The sequence below is a fragment of the Panthera leo genome, chromosome B3 (assembly GCF_018350215.1).
Source record: "Panthera leo isolate Ple1 chromosome B3, P.leo_Ple1_pat1.1, whole genome shotgun sequence".
NCBI lineage: Eukaryota > Metazoa > Chordata > Mammalia > Carnivora > Felidae > Panthera > Panthera leo.
This window is the reverse complement of record NC_056684.1, coordinates 33,150,718-33,171,983: the sequence shown is the minus strand read 5'-3', so window position 1 is coordinate 33,171,983 and position 21,266 is coordinate 33,150,718. Positions and strand designations below refer to the sequence as shown.

General features: G+C 43.6%; 1 protein-coding gene and 1 non-coding gene across 4 annotated transcripts in view; both read right to left on the bottom strand.

Moving 5' to 3' along the window:
* ADPGK (ADP dependent glucokinase) overlaps positions 1-12,273 on the bottom strand; it is a 28,623-nt gene extending 16,350 nt beyond the window's left edge. For 2 of the 3 annotated variants that reach the window (XM_042941474.1, XM_042941475.1), the window contains exons 1-3: positions 12,004-12,273; positions 5,210-5,435; positions 3,859-3,921 (exon numbers count right to left, since the gene is read on the bottom strand). In XM_042941474.1, coding sequence (XP_042797408.1) covers positions 3,859-3,921; positions 5,210-5,435; positions 12,004-12,230 — 516 coding nt within the window. In that variant the 5' untranslated portion in view covers positions 12,231-12,273. Of the gene's footprint in view, positions 1-3,858; positions 3,922-5,209; positions 5,436-6,085; positions 6,575-12,003 lie in introns of those variants that run through there. The other variant, XM_042941476.1, reaches the window with a different exon arrangement.
* A 1,321-nt stretch (positions 12,274-13,594) lies between these two features.
* On the bottom strand, positions 13,595-13,739 carry LOC122223252. The gene has a single exon (XR_006204140.1). It is a non-coding gene; the product is annotated as a U4 spliceosomal RNA (small nuclear RNA).
* Between the last annotated feature and the right edge of the window lie 7,527 nt (positions 13,740-21,266).

Below are 21,266 nucleotides of genomic sequence, written 5' to 3'. Positions count from 1 at the left end.
AGGGGGGTGCCTGAGTGGCTCAGTCGGTTAAGCGTCCGACTTCGGCTCAGGTCATGATCTCACGGTCCGTGAGTTCGAGCCCCGCGTTGGGCTGTGTGCTGACAGCTCAGAGCCTGGAGCCCGTTTCGGATTCTGTGTCTCCCTCTCTCTGACCCTCCCCCGTTCATGTTCTGTCTCTCTCTGTCTCAAAAATAAATAAACGTTAAAAAATAAATAAATAAATAAATAAATAAATAAAATGGGCAGAGGACTGGAACAGACACATGAAAAGGTGCTCTACATCACTAAACATCAGGGAAATGCAACATAAATCAAAATCACATGAGATCATCTCATGCATCTCAGAATGGCCAGGATCAAAAAGATAAGAAATAAAAAGTACTGACGAGGATATGGAGATAAAGGAACTTGGGCACCACTGATAGGAATGTAAACAGGTGCAGCTACTGTGGAAAACAGTACAGAGATGCCTTAAAAAATTAAAAATAGAAATACCACATGATCCAGTAATTCTACTTCTGGCTACTGACCCAAAGAAAATGAAAACACTAATTCAATGTTTGCTGTAGTATTATTTTCTGTCAACTATACTTTAATTAAAAAAACACACACACACAAAAAAAAACAAACCAAGATGGGATGCCTGGGTGGCTCAGTCTGTTAAGCAAGTGACTTGATTTCAGCTCATGTCATGATCTCACAGTCGTGGAATTGAGCCCCGTGTCAGGCTGTGTTGGGCATGGAGCCTGCTTCGGATTCTCTCTCCCTCTCTCTGCCTCTCCCCCACTCATGCACGTGCTCTATCTTCCTCTCTCTTTCAAAATATATAAATAAACTAAAAAAAAAAAAGATGAACTTCTCCCCAAAAAAGACAACATAAATTACCAATATGGAGAATGAGAGAGATAAGATCACTACAGATTCTACAGACCTTAAAAGGATAAGAGATAATTTTATGCCAATAAATTCAACAATTTAGATGACATAAATTCCTTCAAAGATAAAACTATCAAATACCAGAAATACAAATTCTGAATTTCTCTGTATCTATTAAAGAAATCAAATGTGTTGTGAAAAACCTTTCCACATCAAAAACTCCAGGCTCAGAGAGTTTCACTGGTGAATTCTACAAACATTTAAGGAAGGTTATCATACCAAATCCATTTAAAGTGTTTTTAAAAAACATTGAAGTATCTCCCATCTCATTCAGTATTACCCAAATACCAAAACCAGGCAGATACACAAGAAAAATACAGACCAATATCCCTCATGGAAATTGATGTAAAATTTTTAAGCAAAATTTTAGTAAACTGAATCTAGCAATATATAAAAAGGAAAATACATCAGAACCAGGTGCAGTTTATCCTAAGGACACAAGGTCAGTTTAACATTTGAAAACCAGTGTAATTACCACATACCAAACTAGAAAAAGAAAACCATACAATCATCTCAATAAATGCAGAAGCAGCATTTGAAAAAATCCAACATCTATTCCCAATTCTTGGCTAAATAACATAAATACACTTACTAAACGCACTCTTTCTCCTTGCAGTCTGGTTTCTATTCCACCATTCCACTAAATATGCCTTTGCTAAATTCACCAGGGTCTACTTCTGAAACACAATATAGCATGGTGATTAAAGAGTGTGGACTCTGGAGCTATACTACTTGGGTTCAAATCCCAGCTCTGTCCCTTACCAGGTGTGTGACCCTGAACAGCTGTAATTTCTCCATGCCTCATTTTTCCTATATACAAAATGAAGATAATAGTAAGACTTCCCTTATAGGGAGTTATGAGATTAAATGAGTTAATATATATCCAAAGCACAACAGTGAATGGCATTTAGTAAGAACTATGTAAGTGTTAGCTATTATTGTTACCTTTGGAAAATACCTAGCACTTAATCTCTGGTTGTTCTCAGATGATCACTCTGTCCATGCTGAGAAGCATTTCAGCAGTTTAAAGTAAATCTGAGAGTGCAGTGTGAGCGGTGAGGTCATGGCAGAGCTAGAATGTGAATCCTGGCTCAATCATTTACTGGCTAGGTGTCCTGGGGCACATTGCTTAACCCCTCTGGACCTCTTTTGTCATGTGTAGAAGGGTAATAGTACTTTATTTCTTCAGATTGTTGTGATGATTATGTAGATGTCTCTTTTCTGGCCTCAATCTCCTACTAAGGCCAGGCTTATTTTACCAGGATGCCTTCCAGCTGGACTGGGTTTAGGCCCAGGTTTTCCAGAAACCAACAGTAAATGCTCTTCTCTGAAGAGGTCAATGTTGAAAGGTCAATCTTGTATTCACCCAGGACTTCTAGGGTGTTGTCCTCCCAGAGGCCAGAATGACATGTCAGGGTCAGGAGGGTGGCCTTTTAGGAACCAAGATTCTGATGGGAAGAGCCTGGGCCCTAATGAGCTTATAATTGATCTTTTCTTCTATCTATTAACTGGTGATGTTTCTGTAAGTCATCTTTGGAATTTGTCATCTCTATTTGGGAGTTAATTACTACCCACAAAGACAAGTAGCTGCAAAAAATCTGTATTTTCACCCTCATATTTCATGAGAACTTTAATTCTTATTAAAATGCCAGTGTTCGGGGCACCTGAGTAGCTCAGTCGGTTAAGCGTCCGACTTCAGCTTGGGTCATGATCTCACAGTCCGTGAGTTCGAGCCCCGTGTCGGGCTCTGTGCTGTCAGTTCGGAGCCTGGAGCTTGCTTCGGATTCTGTGTCCCCTTCTCTCTCTGCCCCTCCCCCACTCAGGCTTTATCTCTATCAAAAAATGAATAAACGTTAAAAAAAAATTTTAAATGCCAACGTTCACACTTTAACATGCTCTCCACATCTTTGCACATCCATCTCTTGGTGTACAGTGTGGCTCCAGATGAAATTTTTTCCCCTCAAATAGGTGATTATCTGTATTTCTGAATATATCCCTGGAGTCTTGATTCTGTGCCCCTGACCCATATTTCTATTTTCAGGCTGGTTCTCCCAAACTTGAGGACTGTTTACAGTACCCCCCCAACCCCCCATCATCAATAGCCATATCTATTTTGCACTTCTCAAGTTTGTTTACTCCAGAATCATCATTGTTAAGTCTATCTTCTGTGTCCTCACATAGAAGTGATTCCATTTCAGTAAGCTTTAGATATGTCGTTTCTCCCCTTCTGGCTGCTCTAATCCAAACCTTAATCATTTTACAGTAGGACAACAGCGATAACCTTGCTGGTCTCCCCCTCCCACCAGACCTATTCCACTCATAACAGAGAACTCACTGACTCACGTTATTTTGAACAGAGCAGTAATTTTTAATTCTATTTAAACCAAATGTTTTAAGACTTGAAGACACCTCCTTACTGACCTTCACCTGAGGACTTCATTTCCCAACACTCTGGATCCAGGCTTATCAATATAGTCATCTACATCTTCTCTCATCACTGAATATTCCCCAGTCGTAGGTCCTGATTCCAGAGCCCACAGGCTCTTAACCATCACAAGATATAGTATTTAAGAATGTGGGCTGTAGGGTCCTAGGTTAGAATAGTTCCATTTCTGATTAGCTGTGACTTCTCTATGCCTCAAGCTTTATGTGGAAAGCAAGACAATTAAAGTACCAACAAGAGTACCAACTGGTCTCAGCTGTTGCCAGGACTGAACTAACCTATGTAAAGCTCTGTCAGGCACTCAGTAAGCACTGAAAAAACATTAGCTATTACACTACCATTACTATATTGCCTCCTAACAAGACACCTAGGCTCTGGCACATACTAGGTGGCCCATAAACTGAATATTCACTCCTACCCCTAAATTTATTGAAAACACCAGTGAAAGATAGAAGTTTTACACTGGGAATTTGACCTACCTTTAAATCTGAGTTGGCTGCAAATTTCTGTCCAATTAAAGCTGCATTTCCTCCTACATAGTGCTGTAAGATAGTTCAAAGTTATCAGACAATATTTTAGCACAACTATGTTACCCAAGCTTAATAATTTTTTAATTTATTGAATTCATAATCCATTTTTTTCCCAAAACATTTTGAGGCTACCTTATAACAATGCCACACAGATGAGGTTCATAAGATCATTAACCTCATAGGTTAACAATGAGTTACAAGCAAAGGTGAAAAAAAAAAACCCAAATATGCCAACCATAAAAATCAATATAACTGTCATAACTGTAGATCAAATCTGACCTTTGGTATGCTGGGGTGATAGTCTGAGGTCTCTGGGCCCACCACTGCCTTTTACTCCATGCGAACCTCAAGAAAGTATCTGGACCATGTGGGCCCTCTAAGCTCTCTCCATCTCTGACAGGTTCTACCCTATAGACTGGGGATTCTCAAAACAATGTCTTCAAAACAACAGCATCATGTAACCAGGAAACTTCCCAGAAGGGAAGTAAATTCTTGAGTCCCATACATCTACTGAATCAGAAACTCTGGGAGTGGAGCCCAGGAAACTGTTTCAATACCCCCTCCGAGTGATTCTGTGTTTCATGTCTGAGAACCACTAATCTAAACCAGCAATTCTCAACCAGTCTGCTTCTCTCCTCTCCCTAACCCTGGAAACTGACCATGTCTGGAGACATTTTTAACTGTCACACCCAGGGAGGGAAGGGAATGCTACTGTCATCCAATGAGTAGATGCCAGAGATGCTGCTGAACATCTCACAATGGGCAGGACAGCCCCTAAAACAAAGTATTAACCAACCCTAAGTGTCAGTAATGCTGAGGTAAGGAGCCTGGCTCTGGAACACTAGAGCAGAGGTGAGGATCCAGCTCTCCCTTGCCATGCAAAAGCTACAACTAGTTCTCTGTGCATTTGGCCTTATTCTGCTCAGGAAGGACTCAGTCATACTACAATTATTCCATGTTGTCAGCCACAAGCAATACCCAAACAAGTTAAGAGGTAGGTATCTTTCCCACCTTAAAGTTGGGTAATATGAAAAAAGAGCAATTTAAGGGATGAACCAGAACCAAACTCTTAGTAACTATGCTTCATAAATACTGGCTGAATTTAACTGACTGGAAACAGTGGAGTTAATGGAAGTTCAGATACACAGTCCTACAAAAAGGGATAACACTGCAGAACTGGATTCCCAACAATCACATTTGGGAGAGAATGAAGACAAAGTTTATCAGTTGCTTCTAGGAAGATACAAAAAGGTATCTTTCCCCACCTTCTCTTAATTTACTGCTGGTGAACCAAACAGACCTGGGCTCCTGGGAGCTCTGATGCAATTTGGGCAATGTCATGGAAAGCTTCCTTATCACTGAAGAAGCGCTCAGCTGCCACTCCCTTCCCCATGAAATGAATGAAAGCTTCTTCCAGATCATTCCTTGAATGCAGAATGGTGTGATCTTTCCCATTCCCAGGACTCAGACCAAGCGCCTCCAAGAGCTTCACTCCTGAGAGCACTACATCCACACAGGCATTGACTCTGGAAGGAAGGAAGGAAGGAAGAGGCAGTGTGAAAGAAAAAACCAGAAGTATCTATTCTGCATTTAACAACAGAGAAGTGTTTCCGGGAACATAGTCAAACAGAAAAACAGATGAAGTGGATCTGAAACCTTAACTGGGAAGTACACAGCATATGGCAGAAGGAAGAGTCTTTTATCTGGACGTATGCCAGAATATTTCTGAGGATTGGAACACAGGATTCTTTTCAATAGGTTGGCAAACCTTTGCGAGCTACAAAGAGAAGACAACTGCTCAGCATTTTAGAATAAAGATATCATGATAACACAAATACAGCATTTCCGGGAAAATGCTGGCAGAGCCAAACTGTCTGGATTCACACTGGCTTTGTGACTTGGGCAAGTCAAATTTCTGTGTCTCAGTTTCCTTATTTATAAAATGGCATAATATGGGTATTTAACTTATAGAACTGTTTCAAAGATTAAGTTAACATATGCTTAGGAACACTGGTGCAAAGTAAGCAAAATGTAAGTTTTGGTCAAAGTCAAGTATCTGATAGCCTACCTCCAAAGACACATGTGGAAGGTGGTAAAACACTAAATACCTAAATGTGTAAATACTCCCAGCTGAAACTCTTAAGAGTTAAGTGGTATCTTAAAGACTCAGGCACACCTGCAGTCTTGTAACGACTCATCACTTGGCAGGTGTTCACTGGACCAATCCATGACCTTAAAGGGCTCCTAAGAAATCAATGCTGCATCACCTGGTTGGCTCTGTGGAATCAAATTATAAACAGTTATGGTTGTCTGGCATGGCCTCTCTCCTGTGTGTGCACAGAAAAGTTCTGGCTTATATTTTTAATGTTAAAAAGCCACCCCTTAAAAGAGAAGGGTCAAATAATTTGGGTAGCTAGATGAGGACCTTCTGCCCCCCAACCCATAGTCACCTTTATTTTTGCTTCTATTGGGGATGTCATTCTTGCCAATGGGGCTAGATGACCACACAGACAGCTTGTAAGCCTCTGAGAGAACCTAGGCCCACAGAAGGCCAATAAATAGCTCCTGGTGAGAAGGGGGCTGGGCTTCCAGGTGAAATCCAAGCAGCTTCAAACCAGAAAGTATAACCATCAATAAAGAAGGACCTGAAGGACTGGAGTCTAGTGTGGAATATAGCTACAATGTTTCCCTTCTAGTCTCTTAAAAAAAAAAAAAAAAAAAATCCTCTGGATCTGGAAATTAACAAAGTCATTAATGGTGGTAAACCCTAAGAGGAATGAGATTGGGTAAGGGAGAGGAATTTAGTTTTTCATTAGATTTCTAATTTTTATAAGCATGTATTATGTTTATAACTGAAAAACACTATAATTTTTAAAAGGTTCATATGCAGACTACATATAAGGTTTACAATGGCAAGGAAGAGACACATCTCTCCTAGTGATACAAACTGACTACACCCTCTTCATAAGGATGCTTTATTTTTCCCCTATGGATCCCATGCTTTAAAAAAGATTTCTGCCTACCAATCAGCATTTAAATATTCAAATTTACTTATTCTTTTAAAATTAAAGATACATACATACTCTGGTCAACTGGAAAGGCATAATCTAAGAGTTACTATGCCCTTCAGTGCATAAAACACACTGACATTCATGTGGCAGGAGCTTAACGGTGTTTAAAAAACATCCCTTTCACAGCCCTGCATGATCATAAACCAAGCAAACCTTATCAACCAGTCTCAACTCCACCTCATACAGGGTGTTCTTTATTTCTACTGGATGCAACATTATATATCTAAAGGGTAGACTCTTAACACATCGCCTTCATATCCAGTGGTGTGCTGAGACCTTGAATAGAGTTTGATTCTTTAAAGATGGGAATGGGGGAAGTTTGCAAAAGTTACAAAAAAACCAAAAGGAACAATGTTCAGCATACTTTGCAATACAAGACAAAACTCAACAGAATTTTGACTTAAAAAAAATGTAACTACCATAGGAACATTTTCCACCTCCCAACTTAATCATGCCATGACTACAAAGGGGAAAAAATCTTATAAAAGGAAAACATTTTATTCAGTAGCTTTTAGTAAAAAGGGATCATTGAACATCTCTGTGCCAGACACCAAACTAAGTACTTCTCCATGTGCTTTCTAGTCACCCTTTAACCAGAGCAAGAATCTTCCTCTGCACTTACCTCAATTCAACAGCATCTGAAAATGTAAACAAGCACATTACCTACGTCGCTTTATTACCAGCGGAATGAGAGGGAGGGAGCAAAAGAACCAGAAGACAAAATTATGCTCGTTTGACTTCAGGCAGAATTTCACAGTGGAGTACAGAAGGTATAAAAGATTGTAATGTGAGTTTGAAGAAAAGGAAGACACAGATGCAATAACTGGAAACTAAAGCAAGGCAACAGATACTGAATGTCCAAACAAGAGGAAGGACTAGAAAGACAGGGAAGCCTCGGCTTCCGTGCCCTACTGCCAGAGGTTTGTTGGGGGGCTGGGGAAGGGGGCACAGTTCCCCTTCTTGACTGTAAATTCTTTAAAGGCAAGGATGGTGGTTCTCATCACCTCCCTTCTGTTTCATTATCCGTAAAATGTTTCCTGAAGTTCTTCCTAGCTTAACCCTATACCTGAGATATTTACAATGGGTAATCATAATCACCAGAAGATGCAGAACTGCAGAGAAGAGAGATCCAAAGGTGCAGGGGCAGTGGTCCCTGCGCTGAACTCTGGATGGTGCTCTGGTCAGAGAGAGAAGGCTGGTATTTCTGAAGCAATGCATGTGAGGCAGGTGTTTTCAGAGAGATCACACCAGTTTGCAAAACATGGTAAGATAGGCAAGTAGTTCTCACTGCTTTCAGCTGAGAAAAGCTGAGGCTGGAGGCTGACTGACATTCCAAAGGCCACAAATGGAGGAGGCTAAATTCAAACCCAGATTTATCCGATACTGAAGCCCTTGCAGGCAGTGTGCACAAGCACAGGTGCAGATGAAGAGATTAACTTTACGTGTGGATACAGTAAGAATGTGGATCTAGTTAGAATGGAGAGCTGAAGAGAGGAGTGGAGTATGACAGGCTTCAAAGGTCAGGGAAAAGCCAGGTATTGCGGAATGAACACTAGGTTCATGATTCACTCAATGGGTCTCAGGCACCAGAGTCCGATTTTGGAGCAGAGGAGGTGGCACATTTTAGAAAGGTGTGGTAGCGTGCCCACCACTGACCATCTTTCTTGAAACATGTCCTATCCATTTTTTCTCTGGGTCCTTTCCACCAGCCCCCTACATGCTGGTGCCTCCCAGAATTCCACCCTTGCCATTTACTTTCCTTTCTTGCTCTCTTCCAGGGCAATCCTATCCAGTCTCTGACCTCAACTTAACCATTGGCATCTCCAAAGCCTGCAAGCCTGCTCCTCAATATGCTCCTAAACTTCAGCCTGTCAGCTGAAGGCTCAGTTTCATTTGAAATCCCACAAGCAGGCACAGTGCCCCCTCCTCTGAAATCCAACCTGTTACTTTTCAACACAAACTTGATCTCTTTTCTTAGTCTCATAGCAATAATGTGGCATGAACAAGATCGGAGCCAGAGACCGGCTTACCTTGTGACTCTGGTAGTTAACAGCTGTGTAATCTTGGGCCAATCAACATTTCTAAAGCTTTGGTTTACTTATCTATGAAAACTGGATGACAATATTTGTATCTATGTACATAAGGTTATAAAATGCCCGATGCTAAAAACTTGTCATTCTGGACTTCCTTTCTTTACCACACTCAACCTGTTAACAAATTTCACATTTAGTACACTGCGAATGAAAAAAGGCTCTTCTCTCCCTTCACCCAGACCCTACAACGGCCTCTTAACTAAGGTCAGGATGTCAAGACTTTCCTCCTTATTAACCACAATACATTGTGCATCCAGAGTGCAAGTGAAAGTGTGTGTTCTCCTGAGAAGTCAAACTACAACATCCCCTCCCCCAAATGAAATTCTAGTACAAGTACTGCAACTTCTCTCACCTACTCCTTGCACATCACCATCTTTAGGGCTAAAATCCCTTTGGATAATGAAAAATGTTACCAACGGATGTCTGTTACCCACAAAAGTGATGTGAAACTGTCAATCAGGTTACAGCCATGGCTCAAAACCCACCCTTTACGTTCCTACCAGTTATTCTCAGCAAAGAACTTCGTCTTATTTACCTGCTTATAAACCTTTACTGCCCTCCTACCACCTACCCTGATATGAAAGGCCCTTCTCAGCATCATTTACTCACCTCTCTCTACCATAAGGTCCTTGCCCTCAAAACAGGGCCAACTTGCTGTTCCTAAACTGTGTACTTCACATTTGGTTCTCTCTGCTTAGGTGGTCTTATCCCCCCACCCCACCCCAACCCACTTCTGTGAAGAAATCCCATTTTTTCTCTAGGGCCTATCCCATGCAGTCACTATAGCAGATTATATTGTCCAAGATGGTCACAAGATGTTCCATCCTTTTTACAATGTGATGTTGACACTCCTTCCATCAAGATGTGCTCTAAGTCCCATCCATTTGAAACCAGTTGGACTTAGGACTGTGGTAGAAGTAACGCTGTGCTTTTAAGATTAGGTCGTAAAAGGCATTAAGGCTTCTGCCTGGTCGTCTTGGAACATACTATTTACTCTGCTATGAGAAACCTACATAGCTAGCTGCACAGAACGCCTGTAGGTGCTCAGGATGTAGCTGAGGCTGTAGCTGACAACCACAATCAACCTTTCAAGAGGATTCCAGTCCCAGACACCATCTGACTGAAGCTGCCCCTCCAGTGAGAACTGCCTAGCAGAGCCTAACTGAACCTGAGAATCAGAAAAGATAATAAAATGACCATGTGCTAAAGCTACCAAGTTTTGGGGTGATCTGTGATTTAGTAAATGTAACATCACCTTCTCAGAGCATTTTCCAAAGCCTCATCCTGGGAAGAATTAGTAATCCTTTGAGACACAAGGCTACCTTGTTTTTAGCCCTAGTTCTGCAAAGCACTTCTGATAACTGTTACAGAGAGCGCTGTGTGCCCCTGTCCCCCACCAATTCGTATGCTGAAGCATTTACCACAAATGTGACTGTTTTTGGAGATAGGGACTATTTAATCTAACAGGGCTAAGAGACACCAGGAGTGTGCATGCACAGAGAAAAGGCCAGATCGGTACACGGTGAGAAAGGGGCATCTGCAAGTCAGAAAGAGAGGACTCACTAGAAACCAATCTTGCCAGCACCTCACCTTGATCTGAGACTATCAGCATCTAGAACTGTTGAGAAAATAAATTTCTGTTGTTTAAGCCACTCAGTCTGTGGTATACTGTTATGGCAGCATGAGCACTAATAATAAATATATCTCTTTTCAACAAATGAGGCGGGGATCTTGCTTCACCCATTTCTGTATTCTCAGAACCTAGCACAGACCTGACACATACCATGCAGTTGATGATTTTTGTTGAATGTGCATAAAACCAGGGAGGACAATTAAGAAGCTGATAAGGAAGTTGGTGAAAGGGCCTGAACTTGAAAGAAGAGATAAAAGGGGATATATCTGAAGAAACAATACACTGGTATTAAAAAACAAAACAAAACGAAAAAACTAGCTAACGTTTGAGTGCTCTTTACAGCAGAAGGCATGCTAGATTACACGATTATTTTGTCTAACCTTCAGGATAACTTGGCTCTACCTTAGCCTTCCCCCAGCACTCACAAAAACCAGCAGAATATTTCATAGATGGCCTGCTTTTGTATGGTGCTTTAAAGGTGAAGACAAGATATTTAAGTCGAACTGAGACAGGGTTTAAAGTTTGTGTGAGGAGAACAAATACATTTTTTTTGGAGAGGAACACAAAGAAAGGAGGCGCTGTGAGCTGGGAGAACCTTATATATGCCATGTCACTGAAGTCAAGGGAAGAAAAGAGTTTCAAAAAGCGAAACTCTTTAGCGCGTGCAAGACTGCAGACAGTTGGCAGTGAAGACTTAAAAAAAAAAAAAAAAAAAAAGGCAGTTGAACTGGAAAATCAACAAGTCACCAGTGAGTTTTGAGAGAGTAGTTTCAGTAGAGTGGGGGGTCTCCCGGACGTTCAGGAAGCGAAAATAAGGGAAATAAAGTCAGCAGTTAAAGGCAGCGACCACGCCACTCAAGAAGTTCAGAAGCAAGAGGATGAGCGCCGTAAGACCAGGTGTCTTTGACCGCAAAAAGGCAGACGAGCCGAAACAGGAATGAAAGAGACTGGAACATGAGGGTGTCAGGCTGCGCGGGATTTGCAAGAAGCTATTAGGCTGGTCCTACCAAGACGAGAGAAGGATGCAGAGGCTAGCCGAGAGCAAAAAGCAGTCTGGTGAGTCCTTGCAGCAGCGACGAACGGGGCTCGTCCTAGACGTCTGACGCTTCTCGTCAAGGAGGCAGCGTGGACACCAGCGCCGAGGGGCCTCCCGGAGACATCTAGGAACCCCTGTTTCCGCGCGGCTCTACCTCCCAGCTCCCCAGCCGCCCGAACTCCGCCAATGTGGCCCTAAGAGGCCCGGAGCGCCCGCACCTCCTTGGAGAGACCCTGAGACTCAGGCCCCGCAGGCACTCACCCCACGGCCACGCGGCGCCAACGCCGGGCCGGCCGTACAATGAGCGCGTCCCAGGCGGCCGCCAAGCGGCCCTCAGGGGAGCCGGGTCCCGGGGGCGCGGGCGCCAGCTGTAGCGAGCTCCACAGCGAGCGCAGCGCCGAGCCGGGCAGCTGCGGCTCCAGCAGGAGGACACAGCCCACCGCCAGCGCCAGGAAGCCGGCGTACGCAGAGCCGCGCCACAGCGCCATGGGGACCGAGGCGCCGCAGCGTCCAGACAGCTCCTTTCCCGGCCCGCGCCTCTTCCGTCTCGGCGTGCGCCGACGTCCACACGCGCCACGTCACGCCAGTGCGCCGCGGCCCCCGGGGGCGGGCTGGGGGCGGGGCTCCGCGCCTCTCCGCAGGTGCCAACTCTGGCGCTGGGGGGCGCGGTTGCGAGGCCCTGCAGGAGGTTGGACAAAGGCCCGAACGCGGAGCCGGGAGGCAGGCCCCGCGCGTCCCCCCCACCTCCCAGCGCCATCCCGGACCCCAAACCAGAGGGGCGAGGGCACGTTTGTTTTTCCAATACGAGGGAACAGACGGATTATGAAGAAGCGGGCCAACCTCACGTTAATCTTTGAGCCGGTCAGTGTCCCCGCTTGAGCAGCGCCTGCGTTTGCCGGGAAGGACACCAGTTACACTCCCCGTCTTTTAAGCCATCCCTCCGCGTGTGTCCATCCTCCACCGCTGATTTAACAATTCCTCTTCCTCCCGGGGGGAATTAGCTCAGAGGGCAGCAGCGCCGCAGCGAGCCCCTGGGGCGCGCGTGGCAGGGGATTCTGCTCCTTTAGAGGGTAGCCGAGGCCTTCGGCCACTCGAGGCCCATTCCAAGACGGGAGAGCCAGCAGTGTTCCTCCTCTAGGGATGATCACATTCAAGCCTTAAGATAACCCTCTGGGGGGCGCTGTTCCCTTTAACAATATCAGAAAAAACGCACACAGGCACACAATCTTGTGTTAGGGAGGTTATGGACTTGGGTTAAGAAAGACTGGTTTCTCTTCTTTTCCCTTGGTGGTAGGGCTTCAACCCAGGTAGGCCCTGTCTTCCTCGTTGGGGCCCTCTTTCTACGAGCCCACATTGAAACCAGTGAAGCTAGGCTTGTTGCCAGTTCCTTCTCAGTGGCCACCATGTACCTCCTGATCTTCTTCCCTGGCCTGTTGCCATTTTTTCTCCTTACTGGCTTTGTGTCCGACTTTCCACTCTGCCTCTGACCTTTGGACTTGGCAATGAAACTTAATTTCCCTAGCTTTGATCTTGGGCTATAGGGTTTATTCCCCCACCTCCCACACTCCCCAACCCCCACATCACCTGCTCTTCCCCCTCCTGGCCATCTACCTTCTCCTAGCTCACCCCATCCAGCCCACCTGATCCCTGATCGTAGCAGCCTTTTCAAAGGAGATGTTCACACAGGAAGAGATTTGGGCTGCTATAGGAAAAGAAAGAAGCCAAGGAGCCAGTAAGATTTGCGTGGAGCCACGAAACGGTCTTCTCTAGAGTTGCCTGTCCCTTCTCTCTCCTGAGATGTGTCAAATCAGTTCCTAGAGAAACTATTCCCTCTCATGGCCCACGGTGGGCATGTTTCCCTACCATCCCAGAGATGACTGGACCAGCACCTAACTCAAAAGCAGGGAATCCACCAATGGCAGAGAACACTTCTCAATTAGCAATAATTTTGCCTCAGATAAACCTCATTGGCTATGATACTGCCCCTGCACAAAGCTCACAGAACACTTCTCTCTACTGAGAATTTGGACCAAGAGTCAAGAGTCCGTGGCTAGGTGTGTTTGTTTGTTTTTCTTTTCCTTTTCTGGACCCGCAAGGTCACATAGGCTTGATGGTCAGATAGAGTTAGTTAAATATATTTCCAAGATGAAGTTTTGGGGGCGCTCAGGAAACTGTGGGAGGACCATGGAGCAGACAGTCCTAGAGATACAGGGAAATGCTCCACACCAGAGTCATGTGGAAAAAAAGCTGCCTGGGGCTTTACCTTCTGGCTCCCAAGGTAGCTGCTGAACTGCCAGCACTTTGAAACTAATGCTTCTGCTTCTTTCCAGGCTTGCCAGAACTACCCCTGCCCCCTTAACCCCTCAGTTTTATTAAGATATAATTGACATGTCAGTTATAACACTGTATAAGTAAGGTGTCCAACATAATGATTTGATACATGTATATACTGCACCACGATTATAATAAGTTTAGTTAACATCACTACCTCGCATAGTTACAACATTTGTTTCTTTGTATTTAAGTTGTACTCTCTTAGCAGCTTTAAAATACATGATACTAGGGGCACCTGGGTGGCCCAGTCCACTCAGCATCTGACTTCTGCTCAGGTCATGAACTCACAGTTCATGAGTTTGAGCCCATGTCGGGCTCTGTGCTGACACCCCAGAGCCTGGATCTTCTTCAGATTGATTCTATCTCTCTCTCTCTCTCTGTGCCCCTCCCTGCTCATTCTCTGTCTCTCAAAAGTAAATACATGTTAAAAATTAAAAAAAAAAAATACATTATACTAGAACTTTGGATTTAGCCACAGAAACAAAACTACAGCAGCTTGAATAAAATGGAGATTTATTTCTCATGTAAAAGTCCACATGGGGTGCCGGTACTCTGTGGGCTGCAGCCATCTGCCCATTGTTGAGGCTGCTCTGGGGCTCTTGCTGGTTGGTCACTCAGTGTAGGTTTGTGTTGTGGGTGATGGCAGGGCTGGACAAAGAGCCCAGAGTGTGGACCTCAGTTCCAACTGAGAACAGCAGGAGCTATAGGAAGAATACCAGTTACATTTGCCAGTCGTGGCAGAGTCTGATGTGACTTCTGGTCACCTGTACAATCACAGTGGCCTTAAATTCCCTCTCACTTATCAGGAGCTCAGGGGTGAGCATTCAGCTATTTTTTGGTGCTACGACCCCGCTTAAAATATTTCCTTAATGAAAAATAGTCATTTTGGATTCTGATAATCTTATCTGTTTAGAGAGTCTGCAATGCATTGCAAGCAATTTTTCTAGAGGTTAGATTTCTGGGGGCAATCATACAAAAGAGCCCAGAATGGGCAGCTGTGGCTCCATTCTCTAGGCTGAACAAAGAAAAAGGGGCTGGGCAGGCCTCAAGACACCCCTTCCCCCCACTCAAATTGCTTCCAGACATGGCCTATTGCAGTTGGTTCTCTCTTAGGATCTTGAAATGAGAAAAAAAAGCAATTTGGTTCCAGAAAATTCAGAGGCAAATGGAGGCCCCAGGTGTCCCCCCCAAGACCCTGACCTGGAAGGCCAAGGTGCAGATCCCATATTTCTACAAGGAATTAGCAGAGTGCTTTCAGTTCCCAAATTAGCCTGAAGCTTTGGCTTTGACAACAACACAAGTCAACACCACCCATGTGATCAGAGGGGTTTTAAGGAGCAAGTTTGTTCCCACACTGGAACAGAAACTAAAGTGGTACCAAATAGTCCTTATGTAAGCTGGACTAACCCACTTTTCCACAGTTGCAGGCCTGTGGAGTTTCATCCAAGCTGCTCTCCGAAGTCCACACTGTGTCAAGGCCTTTGCTCAAGCCAGAGACACAGACCACCACAGGCCACACCCAAAGGCCAGAGTGAGAGCTCAGCTTTGAAGATTGTAGAAAACTCTAAGGAGACAAAAGAGAAGGGATAAAGGATCCTAGGATCTGAAAAGAGAAAGTTTTATGTCTGCAGCCATAGCCCTGGGCAATCAGACACCCTCCTCCCTGATCTGCCATCAGGAGGGCACTAGAAGAGCTAGGAGGATAGGTTGCTGAACAAGGAAAGGCAGAGTGTTAAAGGCATAGGAGCCAGGTGACATGATGTCAGCTGCAAATCATGATAGCTCATGGACATTAATAGGACCTCCTGCATAGATTAGGGCAAAGAACTTCTTAGTTTGTGGGGATGCAACAGTGTGGTGGCGCTGGATTTCTTTGGCCTTTGGGATTAACTGCTCTGGGCCAGGAAGAAGTGCTGAGCGTGGGAAAGTGGGAGGGGCAGAGCTGCCTGGGCTTCTATCTGGCAGGGGCCTATGAGCTTCACAGGGCAAATGTGTAAGGGGGCCGTGTGAGGCATGCTTCTGGAACATAGCTGTCACACTGGCTGCTGTAGCCTGTTCACACTAGGGACCCTCCAGCTTGGTGCTCCTCTGCAGGCTGTATAAACCAGCCCTGCTGTAGGTCCTGGAGGATGATACAGCCATCAGATCTGGGTTCTGTAATATTTGCCGTGTATGTTTAGAAGGAAATGGAAAGTTTGCCTTTTAACTGCATTTCCTCTCTTTTTATTATTTATTTATTTATTTATTTATTTATTTATTTTTAATTCTTTTAACATTTTTTTATTTTTTTTTTCAATATATGAAATTTATTGTCAAATTGGTTTCCATACAACACCCAGTGCTCATCCCAAAAGGTGCCCTCCTCAATACCCATCACCCACCCTCCCCTCCCTCCCACCCCTCATCAATCCTCAGTTTGTTCTCAGTTTTTAAGAATCTCCTCTCTTTTTAAAAAATGTTTATTTATTTGTTTTCAGAGAGAGAGTGGGAGAGGGGCAGGGAGAATCCCAAGCAGGCTCTGTGCTGATACCCAGTGCTTGAACTCATAAACCATGAGATCATGACCTGAGCTGAAATCAAGAGTTGGATGCTTAACCAGCTGAGCCACCCAAGCGCCCGTAACTATATTTCCTTCTTGTTTCAAGAACCCTAACAATTCTATACATATTAATGCTTATTTATTTTTGAGACAGAGAGACAGAGCGTGAGCAGGGAAGGGACAGAGAGAGAGGGAGACACAGAATCCCAAGCAGGCTCCAGGCTCTGAGCTGTCAGCACAGAGCCCGACGTGGGGCTTGAACCCACGACTCATGACATCATGACCTGAGCTGAACCTACTGAGCCACCCAGCAACCCTAACCCTAACAATTCTAGGACCACTTAGTCCAGTAGTTGTTTTCCAAAAATAAATAAAGGAGAAAATAAAAGGAAGCAAAAACATCCAAGTGGTATGGCATGTCTGGGCTGCTCTGGAGCGGCCGGGGGCCCAGGCTTGCTCCATCTTTTGCTCTGCCATCTGTAGGGTGATGGCATAGAGGGGAGGGTGTGCCATGATAAAATCGGGGTTCTGAAAGAAAGGAGAGTTGGCCCATGGCCGTTGCAAGCCAATCAACACCTCTACTCCAGTGGAAGGAATGTGGGATTTGATGCCTGTTTTTAAATCTCTATTTCTGCCACCCAGGCTCTGTGCATCTCAGGCAAGTCATTTAACCTTTCTGACCCTTAGTTTCCTTGCCTGCAAAATAATTCCTACCATACCAAATGGTTGTGAGAGGTAGACATATCTTAAAAGAGCCTAGCACAGTGTCTGCTACATGTTGCTACATGACAGAACATTCCCTCCCATTGCTACAATTGGTTCCTAAGAAGTCTATTTAATTTTCTTCTCAGCCCTGCTGGTCTGCCATTTTCTCACTATAAAGAGGACAGTCATCTCCACATAGATCACTGTGCAGTGGCCTTTTCTATTTTTCGGTTGTTCAGCATCTATATAATATTCCATTGAATAAAAATACTATAATTTATGTGCCCAGTTTATGGTAAGTAGAACACTTGGAATTTCCCCAAGTTTTTACTGTTACATACAACATTGCTATGTACATACTGCTCGCACACATGCATGTTAAGTTTCATCAGGGTGTCAGAGAGGTTCACCAAGAGTGAAATTTCTGGGTCATATGAAACACCTGTCCTCAACTTTACTAGATAATGTCAGACATCCTTCCAAAATGGTATGCCAGCTCACTCACCAACTCACAGCATATGAGACTGGCTGTTGCTCCACAATACACACCAACAGGTTCTTAAAGCTTTGCCATTCTGTAAGATGTGTAGTGGTGTCTCATTGTGGTCTTGACAACATTTTTGTTAGTTGCAAATATTTTGTCTTCTACCCCTGTCCCTTGTGTTTTCATTCTCCTTATAATACCTTTAGTGAATAAAGTTCTTAATTTTAATGCTGTTAGTAACTTGTTCCTTTTTCTTGCTGCCTTTTCCATTATCATTAGTGCTTTGTGTTACTTGCTTAAAAAAAAAAATCTTTCCCTACCCAGGGTCATGAAGATCTTCTCCTATACTATCCTCCTATACTATACTAGAGAAGCTTTATACTTCTCAGAGCTGTATGATTTTGCATTTCATGTTTAGGGAGTTAATCCACTTTGGAGTTGATTTTTGTGTATCACGGGAGGAATCCATATAGATACTCAGTTGACCCAGTGTATTTTACTAGCCATTTCTCAATGACCTGCATTCCTATCTCTGTCCAATATCAAGTGTCCAGATATGTTTGGACTGGTTTTAGGGGCTCTTTATTTTCTTTCATGGATCTATTTATTCATCCTTGTACCAGCACCTCGTTATCTTGATATCTGATAATGTAGGTTCTTTGTATCTTATTTTTCTTTCTTTTTAAAAAATGTTTTATTTTTTGAGAGAGAGAGAGCACAGACACACACACACACACACACACACACACACACACACACTCACGCATGTGCATGCAAGTGGGGGAGGGGCAGCGAGAGAGGGGAACAGAGGATCTGAAGCCGGCTCTGCACTGACAGGCTGACAGCAGCAAGCCTGACGTGGGACTTGAACTGACTAACTGCGAGCTCATGATCTGAGCTGAAGTCAGATGCTCAACTGACTAAGCCACCCAGGTGCCCTATCTACCTTATTTTTCAAGAGCATCTTGGCTATCCTTGGCCTTTTTCCATTCCCATATACATTTTCAAATTGACTTATCAAATACAAACAAACCAGTTAGGATTTTGATCCGTTTCGGTTTGGGGAGGATTGCCATCTTTACAGAACTGAGTTGTCCAATATAAGACTATGGTAGATCTCTTCATATTTAGATCCACCTAAATGTTTCACAGTAACATATTCAACTTTAGTATAGAGGCTTTGCACATCTTTAGCATGACTTATTTCTAGCCACATAATATTTCTTAATACCTCTATAGAGGTAAGGTTGACATACAATAACTGTATAATATTTATAGGGTATGACTTGGTAAGTTTACCATATACACCCGAGACCATCACTACAATCAAGATAATAAATATATGCATCACCCCCAAAAGGCTCCTCATGTCCCTTTGTAATCCTTCCTTCCCAAACATCCCCCCTGTCTCCTCTGTACCCAAGCAATCAATAACTGGCTTTCTGTCACTCTAGACCAGTTTACACTTCTCAGAATATGATATAAATTAAATCATGTAGTATGTACTCTTTTTGATCTGGTTTCTTTTCACTTAGCATAACTGTTTTGATTCATTTAGGCTACAGTGTGTATCCATAGTTGCTTTTTAGAAAAGTCTTTTTATTTTGAAATAGTTACATATTCACAGGAAGTTGCAAAAATAGTTCAGAGTTTCCCTGTACCCTTTACCCAGTTTCTCCTCCTCGATCTTTGCATGCCTGGGTACTTTCTGTCACTAATATGTCTGCTCAAATACAGCCTGCTCTGACCAAACAATATAATCTCACCAGCTGGTGGGTCTCTACCACCTCTCCCTCTGTTATTTTCTGCCTAGAACTTACTAACAGCTGATTTTTCTCATTTGTTTATTAATTTCTGTATTGTGATCTCACCCTATTAGAATATGAATTCCGTGAAAACAGAGCCCTTGTCTGTTCCTAGTCAGTGACTAGAATACAGCCTGGCATCAACAAATCATTGTTGAATAATAAAATACTAAATCTCCCAGCAACTGCATAACATGGATATTGTTCTATTTTACAGATGAAAAACTGGGTTGGGAAAGATAAAGTGGCATGCCCTAAACTCCACAGTTTGTAGTAGTGGTGGTGGGGGATATTGGGTGCTGAGATGTGAATCTCTGATTTATAAAGACACCCTGTTTTTAAAAAATTCTGAGACAGGAAGCAGGGCAGAATGAAGCTGGTTATCTCTATGTTCTTCTATAGCAGTAGTCCTTGTTTACACCATAGACTCTGACCACAGTGCCCAGGCCAGTGACAGCTAACATCCCAAGTGGTCAGCCCTTGGGGTCACTGGCCCCAGCAGCAGTGGCAGGGCTTACAAGTCCCAGCATGGACTTCCCTACTTCCTAGAAAGAGCAGGCAACTAATTTCCCCCATCCCCATTCATGCTTATGTTTTTTTTTTTAAACGAATTAATACTTCTAGCATTTATTTCTAAATCTTTTTTTAAAGAGGCATTAGAGTTCATCACCATTTATTGCAAATGGATTTCTTTTTTTTTCAACGTTGTTTTTTTTTTTTTTATTTATTTTTAGGACAGAGAGAGACGTAGCATGAACAGGGGAGAGGCAGAGAGAGAGGGAGACACAGAATCGGAAACAGGCTCCAGGCTCCGAGCCATCAGCCCAGAGTCCGACGCGGGGCTCGAACTCACGGACCGCGAGATCGTGACCTGGCTGAAGTCGGACGCTTAACCGACTGCGCCACCCAGGCGCCCCAACAAATGGATTTCTTTAAACAAGTCAGTTCTGATGTTGAAACTGTAATGCATGATTTTTTGGTTTGTTTGTTTATTTTTAGTTTTTTTTGGCACTATTTATCATTTAGAACAATAGAGAGCAACTTTTAAAATAAAACGTGGATAGCACTTCACTGAAAAACTATTCCAAGAAACAGATTTTACTTTTATGCCCCAAATCTACATATTTTTAGTTAAGCTATATTAACAAGTTAATTTCCAAGAAAGACACAAGCGTAAGAAATCATGATGAAAGTTAGCCGGATTTTCTTGAGAAATGAAATTAAAAACAGACGGCACTGCTTACCTTTCAGCAAATTCTGCTTTGCCAAGTTTCGAAAGGAAAAAGCCTAACAGAGTTTTCCATGTTGTCTCCTTGCCTGGGAGAGTCTGGAGGACGTGCTCCTTTCTGACAGCCTACTTTGTCATCGCTGCTCCCAGGCACAGCTGAATCTGTCAACATGATGGCTTCACCTACTCGCCACGCACAGCCTAGAGCGGCAAATCCCGGTTGGAGTAGATAAATCCCCTGCCTCTTCGATGGAGCTGTGGATTTCAGGTGTTGCTTTAGGTGCCGCAGTCAATTTGCATGAAGCTAGCACAAGAAAGGAACCACATCACTTACGTCTGTGAACTTTCTGGAACAAAAATCTGGCACGTTCGCCAGTTACTTTATCCATTACAATGTGAGTACCCAGTAGCAATCTTTCTTCCAGAGCT